The 12,108-nt window shown below is 42.4% G+C and overlaps 1 protein-coding gene across 2 annotated transcripts in view; it reads left to right on the forward strand.

Annotated features, from left to right (window-relative positions):
- The window catches only part of LOC129703188 (endothelin-converting enzyme 2-like), a 311,584-nt gene that overhangs the window by 25,907 nt on the left and 273,569 nt on the right, over positions 1 to 12,108 (forward strand). Inside the window, exons 1-2 of one of the 2 annotated variants that reach the window (XM_055645375.1) lie at positions 3,740 to 4,138; positions 11,477 to 11,563. In XM_055645375.1, coding sequence (XP_055501350.1) covers positions 4,097 to 4,138; positions 11,477 to 11,563 — 129 coding nt within the window. In that variant the 5' untranslated portion in view covers positions 3,740 to 4,096. Of the gene's footprint in view, positions 1 to 3,739; positions 4,139 to 11,476; positions 11,564 to 12,108 lie in introns of those variants that run through there. The other variant, XM_055645376.1, reaches the window with a different exon arrangement.

Genomic DNA, 12,108 nt, shown 5'->3' on the forward strand with positions numbered 1-12,108 from the left:
ACAACCACACCAACTGTTAAAATGTGGATTAGGAATATGATGGACATAGCACGCCTTGAAGAAATGAGACTCCGACTAATAGATAAATATGACCAATTCTTAAAGAGTTGGTCTCCTTTCATCGACTTTTTGGAATCATGTGATGCAGCGGTACTGTAAGGATTGCCGATTTCAGTTCAAGACGCGGATAGAGCTACATCTCCGAATACAGATTTGAAAAATTCTCTTTTAAGGGGCCTTCTCTTCTATTTCTACTTTCCACTTTCTCTCTTCCTTTTTTTATTTTTTATATACACACTTCACGTTTTTCTACTCTCTACCATCTATTTTTCCACTTTTTCTCCTTTCTATTGTTTTCTTTTTCTTGTTCTGCTTACTTCCTTCTTATAACATAAAACTAGAGGTTGTACATAGAATGGATTATGGTATTACATAGTTGGCACCTAAAATTAGGTGCCACTGTACTGTTTTGTGCTGTATTAACTTCTTATAAAATTTATAAAAAAAAAAAAAAAAAAAAAAAGCATGTATTTATGAAGGGCAAATCCTGCTTGACTAATCTTCTGGAATTTTTTGAAGATGTGACAAGTAAAATGGATGAAGGGGAGCCAGTGGATGTAGTCAAAGTCAATTTTATTCATCACATGCACCCAAAGGTGCAGTGAAATGAATTTGCCAGCAGCAATACACTTAAAAAGATACACAATACACAATAGAATTAAAACAAATATCCACCACAGCATTCTTCACTGTCAGTTCAGTCAGTCCTCCGCATTTGTTCATCCGTGGTCGGGGCTATAAATCCTTCATTGTCGCCATTACGGATGGCCCGATGTACAGGCCCTCTCGTCGGGATGATTAAACCTCTGACGTCGGGATGGTCAAACATACTCCGTGGCTTGGAGTGCCCGAATCGGCACTTTCCTACCGGAGATCGCGGCTTCAGGATGTTATAGGCCACAGGCCAGCGGTCGGAACTCTTCTACAGCGCATCCCCAGCAAGGGATCCCAGACTCCGGATGGTAAGTCCACACCCGCAGCTACAAGCTCCGTAGACCACAGCCCCATGATGCCAAAGTCACCAGGCCAGCGATCGGAGCACTCCTCTCGGGCAACCCCCGGCAAGTGTCTGCCTGCTCTGCGATGGAAAAGTCCACGCTGCATCTGCTACTGAAGTTCTGGGGCCAACTCTGGGAAAGGCGGCTCCAATCCAAGCTGTTAGGCCGTGAGGGAGGCGACATGGAAAAAGTCGCCTCTCTGTTGAGGAGGCGAGCAAAGGCGGTTCCCCCGTTTACCCCCCTCACCACCCCCCACACAAGACACACCATGAGACACCTAAACTAACGTTCAGACATATCACATTTAGAAAGTGTATCTGGACTTTCAGAATGCCTTTAATAAGGTCCCACACAGGAGATTAGTGAGCAAAATTAGAGCACATGGTATTGGGGGTAGGGTATAGACATGGATAGAGAATTGGTTGGCAGACAGGAAACCAAGAGTAGGAATAAACGGTCCCTGTCAGAATGGCAGGCCGTGGCGAGTGGAGTGCCACTATTTACAACATATATTAATGATTTAGATGATGGGATTAAAAGCAACACTAGCGAATTTGCAGGTGACAAAAAGCTGGGTGGCAGTGTGAACTGCGAAGAGGATGCTAGGAGGTTGCAGGGTGACTTGGACATGTTAAGTGAATGGGTAGATGCATGGCAGATGCAATATAATGTAGATAATGTGAGGTTATCCACTTTGGCAGCAAGAACAAGGAGGAGATTATTATCTCAATGGTGTCAGATTAGGATAAAGGGGAGTGCAACGAGACCTGGGTGTCCTTTTACATGTCACTGAAAGTAAATGTGTAGATACAGCAGGCAGTGAAGAAAGCTCATGGTATGTTGGACTTCATAACAAGAGGATTTGACTATAGGAGTAAAGAGGTTCTGCAGTTGTACAGGACCGTGGTGAGACCATATCTGGAGTATTGTGTGCAGTTTTGTTCTCCTAATTTGAGGAAGGACATCTTTGCTATTGAGGCAGTGCAGAGTAGGTTTACAAGGTTAATCCTCAGGATGGCAGGACTGTCATATGTGGAAAGATTGGAAAGACTGGGCTCGTATTCACTGGAATTTAGAAGGATGAGAGGTGATCGTATAGAAACGTATAACATTATAAAAGGACTGGACAAGCTAGATGCAGGAAAAATGTTCCCAATGTTCCCACAACCAGGGGCCACAGTCTAAGAATAAAGGGGAGGCTATTTAAAACTGAGATAAGAAAAAAACTATTTCACCCAGAGAGTTGTGAATTTGTGGAATTCTCTGCCACAGAAGACGGCGGAGACCAATTCACTGGATGAATTTAAGAGAGTAGATAGAGCACTAGGGGCTAGTGGAATCAAGGGATATTGGGAGAAAGCAGGCACGGGTTATTGATTATGGATGATCAGCCATGATCACTCGAAGAGCCAAATGGCTTCCTCCTAATCTGAGGAAGGACATTCTTGCCATAGAGAGAGTACAGAGAAGGTTCACCAGACTGATTCCTGGGATGTCAGGACTTTCATGTGAAGAAAGACTGGATAGACTCGGCTTGTACTCGCTAGATTTTAGAAGGTTGAGGGGGGATATCATAGAAACTTACAAAATTCTTAAGGGGTTGGAAAGGATAGATGCAGGAAGATTGTTCCCGATGTTGGGGAAGTCCAGAACTAGGGGTCACAGTTTAAGGATAAAGAGGAAATCTTTTAGGACTGAGATGAGAAAAACATTTTTTACACCGAGTGTGGTGAATCTGTGGAATTCTCTGCCACAGAATGTAGTTGAGGCCAGTTCATTGGCTATGTTTAAGAGGGAGTTAGATGTGGCCCTTGTGGCTAAAGGGATCAGGGGGTATGGAGAGAAGGCAGGTACAGGATACTGAGTTGGATGATCAACCATGATCATATTGAATGGCGGTGCAGGCTAGAAGGGCCGAATGGCCTATTCCTGCACCTATTTTCTATGTTTCTATGTGTCTACACCTATTTTCCATGTTTCTGTGTTTATCTATATGTAATCGCTGGATTATACTGAATATCAAATTATTTTTAGTGCCTTCCCTCACAGTGAATTCTGCTGTGGGGGGACGTTTCTTGTTTATTTCTATAGTGTACTGTTCTGTGTCTTTTTTTCTTTTTCTTTTTTATTTTGTATGGATTTATTGACATTTAATCTGTTCAATTAGTTTAATTAATCTCTGTAAAGCACTTTGGTTTAAAGTGATTTTGTTTAAAAGTGCTATATAAATAAATATTATTATTATTATTATTATTATTATATCAGGCGACACTTGCCCAGTTTGTTAGAGGCTCCTCGGCGACAAGTAGCGACAGCTAATTCTAGTGATTTTCATAGGAACTATGAAGACCAAGCACCATGGCTGGCAAATGATTTAATTCATTTTAAACATATTTGAATCCTAGATTTGGCATTTACTTCTGTCCCTTTGTACACCCTCAGCTGGGGCGTACTAATTGTTTGTGATCCTTGAGCTTGAACAAACACACCGCCTGTCTGTGTTAAAAGTCTACGAACCGCTTGAGGCTCCGAGGGAACAATAGCAGCCCGGCCGGTCGGCCAGCGCGATATTATGTGGCACCGCTTGGTAGGGCAGTGAATGTCCAACTTTTCTGCCCTAGTCTGCCGGCAGCTGCTGCAGTTGAGACGTGAATGGAAGAGGAGGGATCTGTTGGAATGAGATTGTCTCTCCCACCCACCCCCCACACCAAGAACCTGTGTAAACATGCGGCAGGCAGCGGGGAGGATGTTTGCGGAATGCAGTCAGTGTCTGCAGGCGTGTAATCCGCTTGTTGCATTGGGGAATGGTTGCTCGCCTTTCCTTTCCTCTCTCTCCCTCTCCCACAAACGCAAATCTGCCGCAATGGATTTGATTTTCATTTTGAAAACCTGCACAATGGTAGTTCGCGCCGACTAATCCCACAGCCAGAATTCGCCCCGCTTGCACATTGGTTCGATACTCTGATGGTCACCAGGAAGACAGCGGACAATCCGCAGCTGTACGCTGTCAATCCCGTATCTCACCGGCACCATTCCGGATGAAGCCGTCTTCAGAACAACATTTCGTGGAGCCGCTAATGGTAATGCAAACTTTACAATTATTTGAGGTTGGGTAGTTTCCCCCCTATTATGTGTGACCTTGCGCTGTGATATCCCAATATTTTCCCCACTGGTTTTGATATTAGTAATCACCATTTCACCAGCTACACCTTTGTAAGGCCAGTAACGGGGTTTAAGAATTTAAGGGGGGACCTGATAGAAGTCTTTAAAATGATGAGAGGGATAGACAGAGTTGATGTGGACAAGCTTTTCCCTTTGAGAATAGGGAAGATTCAAACAAGAGGACATGACTTCAGAATTAAGGGACAGAAGTTTAGGGGTAATATGAGGGGGAACTTCTTTACGCAGAGAGTGGTGGCGGTGTGGAATGAGCTCCCAGTGGAAGTGGTGGAGGCAGGTTCATTGGTATCATTTAAAAATAAATTGGATAGGCATATGGATGCGAAGGGAATGGAGGGTTATGGTATGAGTGCAGGCAGGTGGGACTAAGGGGAAAAAAAAATTTGTTCGGCATGGACTTGTAGGGCCGAGATGGCCTGTTTCCGTGCTGTAATTGTTATATGGTTATATGGTTATATGGTTAATTTCTGTTCAGAAAGAAAACTATGATTTAAAAGACAATAGTTTTATAGTATTGAGTAAAAAATCTTGCCAACCAATGGACCTCAATATCGGTCGGTCCAGGCTTCCAACATGCAATGTCCAAGATGATCATGGATGTTTGAATTATGTCAGACTATATAACATTTGCAGTCTGGAATTGGAAATCAATTTGAAAATATGTTGAAACCTTTTAAGTTTGGCTTGTTAAGGCCTTCCTTAAGCAAATGGCAATAAGCTCTTGAAGATAACTTTCTGAGTACTCATAAATTGGTGGACAACTTTTGGCACACTGACGCACATCAAAAAACAAAAAACTATGAATTATAGAAATCTGAAATCAAAACAGACATTTTTCAAAGTGCTTAACAATTCAGGTAGCATCGGTGGAAAGATAAACTGAGCAAAACGCTTGGGCCAATGATCTTTACAACTGCATGTATTAAATTGTCAGGATGAAGGGAATGCTGTGTGGAGACCAAGAGAGACTGAATAATGGAAATGCTGGTGGTCTCGGCTGTCAGAGACGAAGGCTTGTTAGTTACAGCTGATCTGAATGGAAGAGGTGTAATTTAGGAAATGAATGAGGACAGAAAGAAAAAAGCACTTCAAATGTAAAGTATAGGTCAGTGCATTTTCTGTAATTTGGAATAAAAGAGAATGTTGGAAAAGCTCAGAGCAGGTCAAGCAAGATCCGTGGAGCCAGAAAAAATGGATTTAACCTTCCAGACTGACAACCTTTCATAGAACATAGAAAAATACAGCACAGGATTGAGCTTTTTAGCCCTTGCATCCATAACATCAATGGCGCCAATGTAAACTGCACATATGCCTGCACATACATAATAATAATAATAATAACTTTATTTGTTAAGCACCTTAAAAACAACCAAAGCTGACCAAAGTGCTGTACAGAAAAAAGAAAACAAGCAAGACATCATAAAACAGGCAGAACAACAGAACATACAACTAACACGAGGCGCATAAATTACATACAAAAATCCAAACAATAAATTAAAAAACATAAAACACGAGTACAAACAACGCAGCAAAACCAAGCAAATAAAGTTAATAAACAATTCAACACCTCACTGGTCTACAAAGGCCATGGAGAATAGATATGTCTTCAGGAGTGACTTAAAAACAGCTAGAGAAGGGGCCTGTTTAACGTGCAGAGGCAATTCATTCCCCAATCTCGGAGCCGACATGGTCAAAATCCCTCAATTCCCTGCCTGCTCATGTTTCTAAATGCCTCTTGAAATGTTGCTGTCGTAGCTGCTTTCACCACATCCCCGGGCAGTGCATTCCAGGCACCCACCATTCTCCGTGAAAATTAAATTATCCTTGTAACCCTCCTTTCAACTTTTCCTTTCTCACCTTAAAGATATGCTGCCTAGCATGTGACATTACCACCCTGGGATAAAGGCTCTGACTTTCTACACTAACTATACCTCTCATCATTTTATAAACTTCTTATGATCAGATCACTTCTTAGCAGTCAATGTGCCGGATAAAACAATCCAAGTTTGTCCAACCTCTTTTTCGTTAATACTCTATAATCCAGCCAACATCCTGGTAAACCACTTCTGCACCGTCCCCAAATCCTCAACATCTTTCCCATGAACAGAAATGCACAAAATACTGCAAATGTGGCCTCACCAACATTTTATACAGCTGAAACATGACTTGCTATTTTTATAATCGCCACATTTCAAATTGTTGAAGTCACAGTGTCAGAGGACAGTGATGTGCTTTGTCATGAGGTCAGATACTGATTCGGGGAATTATCTTGGGTTGGTTGGAACAATTTCATTACATTATATGCTGGGTTTCCTTGGCAACATGCACAAAACCGTTTCTATATACAGATATTTAAAATAATGCTTGAGATACAATAACATAACTGCTATCAGTTGTCTTTTCAAACAATTTCATGGAAATTATATTAATTTCATACAATCTAAATCATCTGTTCAACATTAAGGAAGTAAATTTATTGGCCAAGTATTCACATACAAGGAATTTGCCTTGGTGCTCTGCCCACAAGTAACAACATGACATACAGTGACAGTTACGAATGATCAGAAAACACTAAACATTAATAATAATAAAACATTAATGATAAAACACCATTGATCAAGCATGTGAACCAACAAAATACCAGATCAAAGGGAGGCTACAGATTTTTGGCTGTTGAATAGAGCAACTACTCGTGGATAAAAACTGTTTTTGTGTCTGGCTGTGGCAGCTTTGACAATCTGGAGTCGCCTTCCAGAGGGAAGTGATTCAAAGAGTTTGCGGCCAGGGGGAGAGGGGTCAGAGGTGATCTTGCCCGCTCGCTTCCTGGCCCTTGCAGTGTACAGTTCACCAATGGAGGGAAGGTTGCAGCCAATAACCTTCTCTGCTGATCGGACGATTCGCTGCAGCCTCCCGGTGTCGTGCTTGGTGGCTGAGCCAAACCAGACCACGATGGAGAAGGTGAGAACAGACTCTACGATGGCCGTGTAGAATTGGACCATCATTGCCTGTGGCAGATTGGCCGCAGGAAGTACATCCTGTGTAACTGAAAATCCCAGTGACCATTCAATACTGTACAAAAAGTAGATTCAGTACATGTACAGGACCGACTTGGAGATAGCTTTCCTTCTATTTATTAGCTTTGTTTAGTTGCATCAAATTCAAACTAATTTGTTGTTGACATGTTCAATAAACTACACCAAAGAGAGAAGTGGTCAAAATACTGATCACATAGAAACATAGAATATAGGTGCAGGAGTAGGCCATTCTGCCCTTCGAGCCTGCACTGCCATTCAATATGATCATGGCTGATCATCCAACTCGGTATCCTGTACCTGCCTTCTCTCCATACCCCCTGATCCCTTCAGCCACAAGGGCCACATCTAACTCCCTCTTAAATATAGCCAATGAACTGGCCTCAACTACATTCTGTGGCAGAGCATTCCAGAGATTCACCACTCTCTGTGTGAATTTTTTTTTCTCATCTCCGTCCTAAAAGACTTCCCTCTTATCCTTAAACTGTGACCCCTTGTCCTGGACTTCCCCAACATCGGGAACAATCTTCCTGCATCTAGTCTGTCCAACCCCTTAAGAATTTTGTACGTTTCTATAAGATCCCCCCCCTCAATCTTCTAAATTCTAGCGAGTACAAGCCGAGTCTATCCAGTCTTTCTTCATATCAAAGTCCTGACATCCCAGGAATCAGTCTGGTGAACCTTCTCTGTACTCCCTCTATGGCAATCCCAACTCTACCTGGTCTCTCAGCATTTCCTTTCCAATAATTGTTACATGTGTAGTGCCGGAGTAAAATGCGTGTCAGGCAGCATCCGTGGAGGGAGTGGATGGGTGACATTTGGGGTAGTGGCCTGGACTTTGATGCTGAATCATTGTATTTTATATAAGGAATCTCTTACTCGAGATTACTGCAAAATTATTGGAATGATGAATTGTTGTGGACATGAGTAAGCTATAGAGTTCATTTTTCGTGATATCGTTGACACCTGTTCAACCCTCAATGTGCATTTTAAGTGTCGGGCTGAAAAGTATCTGCATTGGCCACATCTGCATGTTGTTAGGGAGCAGTAGCCTTCCAGTTAAATCCTGGCCTGACAAGCCAAAAACAAATGGAATGCCTATGACCCTTAGTGTCATCAATCTACCTTCTCCAAATACACTGCCGGACTCACTGAGTTACTCCAGCACTTTGTGTCTATTTCTGCCTGCCATTCTACTGCTTGTTCGTTTTTGATACCCTTACGGAACGTGTTTGGATCATCTTGCAGCATAGTTCAAATTCAATGCTGTCAGATTTTAAAAGTGCTGTTTGATCTTTTGAAAGATTAATCATGCAACTTTTAAGAAAATATTTAGTCATATTGCTCCAGGTGGGTGAGATACTTGGGCTATTGATACAGGCAGGTAGGGGGCACAGTGGCACAGCGAGTGGAGCTGCTGCCTGTCTGTGTGGAGTGTACGCATTCTCCCTGTGACCACGTGGGTCTTCACTAGGTGATCCAAGTTTCCCCTCTCATTCGAAAGATGTATGGGTGTGTAGATTCAATGGTTTGTGTGGACTCAGTAGGCTGAAGGGTCTGGTGCCATGGTGTACCTTTCACTCAATCATGTGTCTGTAAAATAATTCCAGGATAGAATTAGATACTGTAAGTAACATCAGCTGAAACTTTAAGTTTAATTACTATAATTAACTGCGAGCACAATATCATGATTGTAATAAGCGAGTTCGGTATTACAACTGCACATGCCCAGGTCATGGGTCATTCGGGATCAACACTCTCGCGAGCTGAGCTACTGTGTGTGTACGGACCTGCTTATTCATTTCAATGAGATTCATAAATAAATGTGTCCATCAAATATGTCAGCAGTAGGCCACAACAAACCAGTCAATTATCAAATCCCTGGCATTAGCCCGAGTCACAGCCATTCAAGTTCGATATTGATTTACATGAATTACAAGTTGTGTGGTCAACCAATTTGAGCATGCAGGTACAGCAGGCAGGGAAGAAAGTGAATGGCATGTTGGCCTTCTTAACAAGAGGAGTTGAGTATAGGAGTAAAGAGCTCTTTCTGCAGTTGAACAGGGCCCTAATGAGACCACACCTGGAGTATTGTGTGCAGTTTTGGTCTCCAAATTTGAGGAATTGTTATTGAGGGAGTGCAGCGTAGGTTCACGAGGTTAATTCCTGGGATGACAAGACTGTCATATTTTGATTGAATAGAGCAGCTGGGCTTGTATACTCTGGAATTTAGAAGGATGAGAGGATATCTTATTGAAACTTATTAAGGGTTTGGACATGCTAGAGGCAGGAAACATGTTCCCGATGTTGGGGGAGTCCAGAACCAGGGGCCACTGTTTAAGAATAAGGAGTAAGCCATTTAGAACGGAGATGAGGAAAAACTTTTACACACAGAGGGTTGTGAATCTGGGGAATTGTCTGCCTCGGAAGGCAGTGGTGGGCAATTTTCTGGATGCTTTCAAGAGAGAGTTAGATAGAGCTTTTTAAGATAGCGGAGTCAGGGGATATGGGAGAAGGCAGGAATGTGGTACTGATTGTGGATGATCAGCCATGATCACATTGAATGGCGGTGCTGGCTTGTAAGGCCGAATGGCCCACTCCTGCACATATTGTCTATAGTCTATTGCCTATTGAGACAGTCCTCACATTCCTATCTAAACAACCTTCCTGGATTGAAGGAAACAAGGAGAATGTGTTGATTTGGAAAGTTCAGATCGGATTTGAACAGGCTGGTTAAGTGTTCGAGGTGGGTTGGCTTAAATAAAGATGCTGTTGCTTTACCCTCTGGGGTTGGTTCCAGTCTGTCAGGGCACACAAAGGTACACAAAAGTGCTGGAGAAACTCAGCGGGTGCAGCAGCATCTATGGAGCGAAGGAAATGGGCGATGTTTCGGGCCGAAACCCTTCTTCAGACTGACCAGAGCACACAGTCGGGAGCCGGGTGCGGGTGACCGGGCAGTGATAATGATGAGAATTTGCAGTCATTTGAACCGCAGCCAAACTAGAGGCTTCACTCAGGTCACAGCTCCTCAGCTGATGGGATCTGTTCTCGCTCTCTTTGAAGGAGGTGCCGCCTGCCCCAGCGAGTGGGCAAACGTAATATTAGTGGGAGCATTTTCTCAGTCAGACTTTGTCGACAGTTGGAGGTGGGGGATCTGGGAGAGAGAGAGCTGGCGATGCCGCACAGATGGAACAGTTTAATGACGACCCATTACAATCCACCCTTCGGCCACTTGTCAACCTGGGCTGATCTGATCTGACAGCCCTCTCGCTAGCTCACTGCGTGCCTGATCCTAACGCAGAACCTCCACAAAACCTTTGGGCTTTGGGTAACACGTGCACAAAGAGCCTCTGCTAACAAGAGCTGGCGAACTGTGCTGGTCAACGTGCACTGGGCGAGATGGCTGGGGGAAAGACACCGCAACCACCGCAAACATGGAACAGCACAGACCCTCCACTCAATCTATCCAATACTAAAGGGCAAGCTTATATCGGATTGGCGACTCCTTCACAGGGCCAACCCTGTACTCAGTTTTCCTCGGAGATGAATCTTTGCCTTAACGCCACATCACACCGCCTGTAGGTAAAGCATCATCCCACATCACACTGTTACAATCGCTGCCTGCTTCAGATTAATTATATTTTTACACAATAATTATGAATAAGGTTAAGAAAATGTTTCAAACACAAGTTATATTTTCTTATTCCAGCAGCAAATGCATTGAGGATTAAATGAAAATAATAAAATGAAAATAATAAATTCTTTAACTTTTTGAATATCTCATAATTGTAGATGAATGAGCTGAACTAGAACTGTGGTAGTGTGTGAACAGCAGAACAAGAAAGGAAGCTATTGCGTTGTCAGAATTCTAGATTAATTCCTTGGTAGAATAGTTAATAAATTATACAGTTTATACAGCGCTGCGTTCACCTTTTTTCCCCCCGAATGACCTTTGACAAATCCCATGATTCCTTGCTTTTATCGAGATACCGAACTCGCTTATTCTAACTCAAATTTTTAGATGAAATGTTGACAACAGGAATGCACGTCGTCAACGTTAAACTTTTCTTTCTTTGAAGAAATAACAGCCTATTAATTCAAGCCGTTGTCTGCAGTTCCAAACACTACCCACGTGAGATGTAATTTAAGCATTTAAACCATGATAGCATTTAATTAAATGAATCCTTTAAATCTTTTATCTCACAGATGTCAAACTATAAACGTGCAACTTTAGAAGATGATGATGCCACAGATGCCCCTGCAGAGGGAACTGCTTCACCAGAAAGCATCGAGGTTTGTAGAATTGACTGGAATTCAAATTTTATTTTTATGAAACATTTTTTAAAGCCAGCCATCATTTCCTTTAATTGTATGCATGTTGAATGATTACAAAGTTGTTTTATGATATGGTGTGTATGTGGTTCCAGTTTCCACAGTAACAGAAAGTGCTGCTATTACTGTAGCATAATCATGAAGAGTCACATTGTTTCCTTGCTTTATGTTTTCCATTGGCCGTGAACTGTGATAAATAGTTGTTTCTTTGATATCTGATGGAGTATTATTGAGTTCAATTGTATTTCAGTGGAGAAAACATGAACATTTATATTATCTGGCCAAATAAATGCAGATCCATTCAGTACTTTTCCTGTCTCACGGAAACAATTTTTGAAATGTTTACTCGATGCTCTAAAGTTGGACAAATTCCTTTATAATCACATTGTTAATGTGGTATTTGAACATATTTCTCAATTTCTTGTCAAATGCGGGGGGGTCAGTCTCAGTCTACCCCTACCCCATGACAGAAGGGGAAGGAGTTGTACAGTTTGATAGCCACAGGG

This window comes from Leucoraja erinacea, chromosome 14 (assembly GCF_028641065.1).
Source record: "Leucoraja erinacea ecotype New England chromosome 14, Leri_hhj_1, whole genome shotgun sequence".
NCBI classification, from domain to species: domain Eukaryota; kingdom Metazoa; phylum Chordata; class Chondrichthyes; order Rajiformes; family Rajidae; genus Leucoraja; species Leucoraja erinaceus.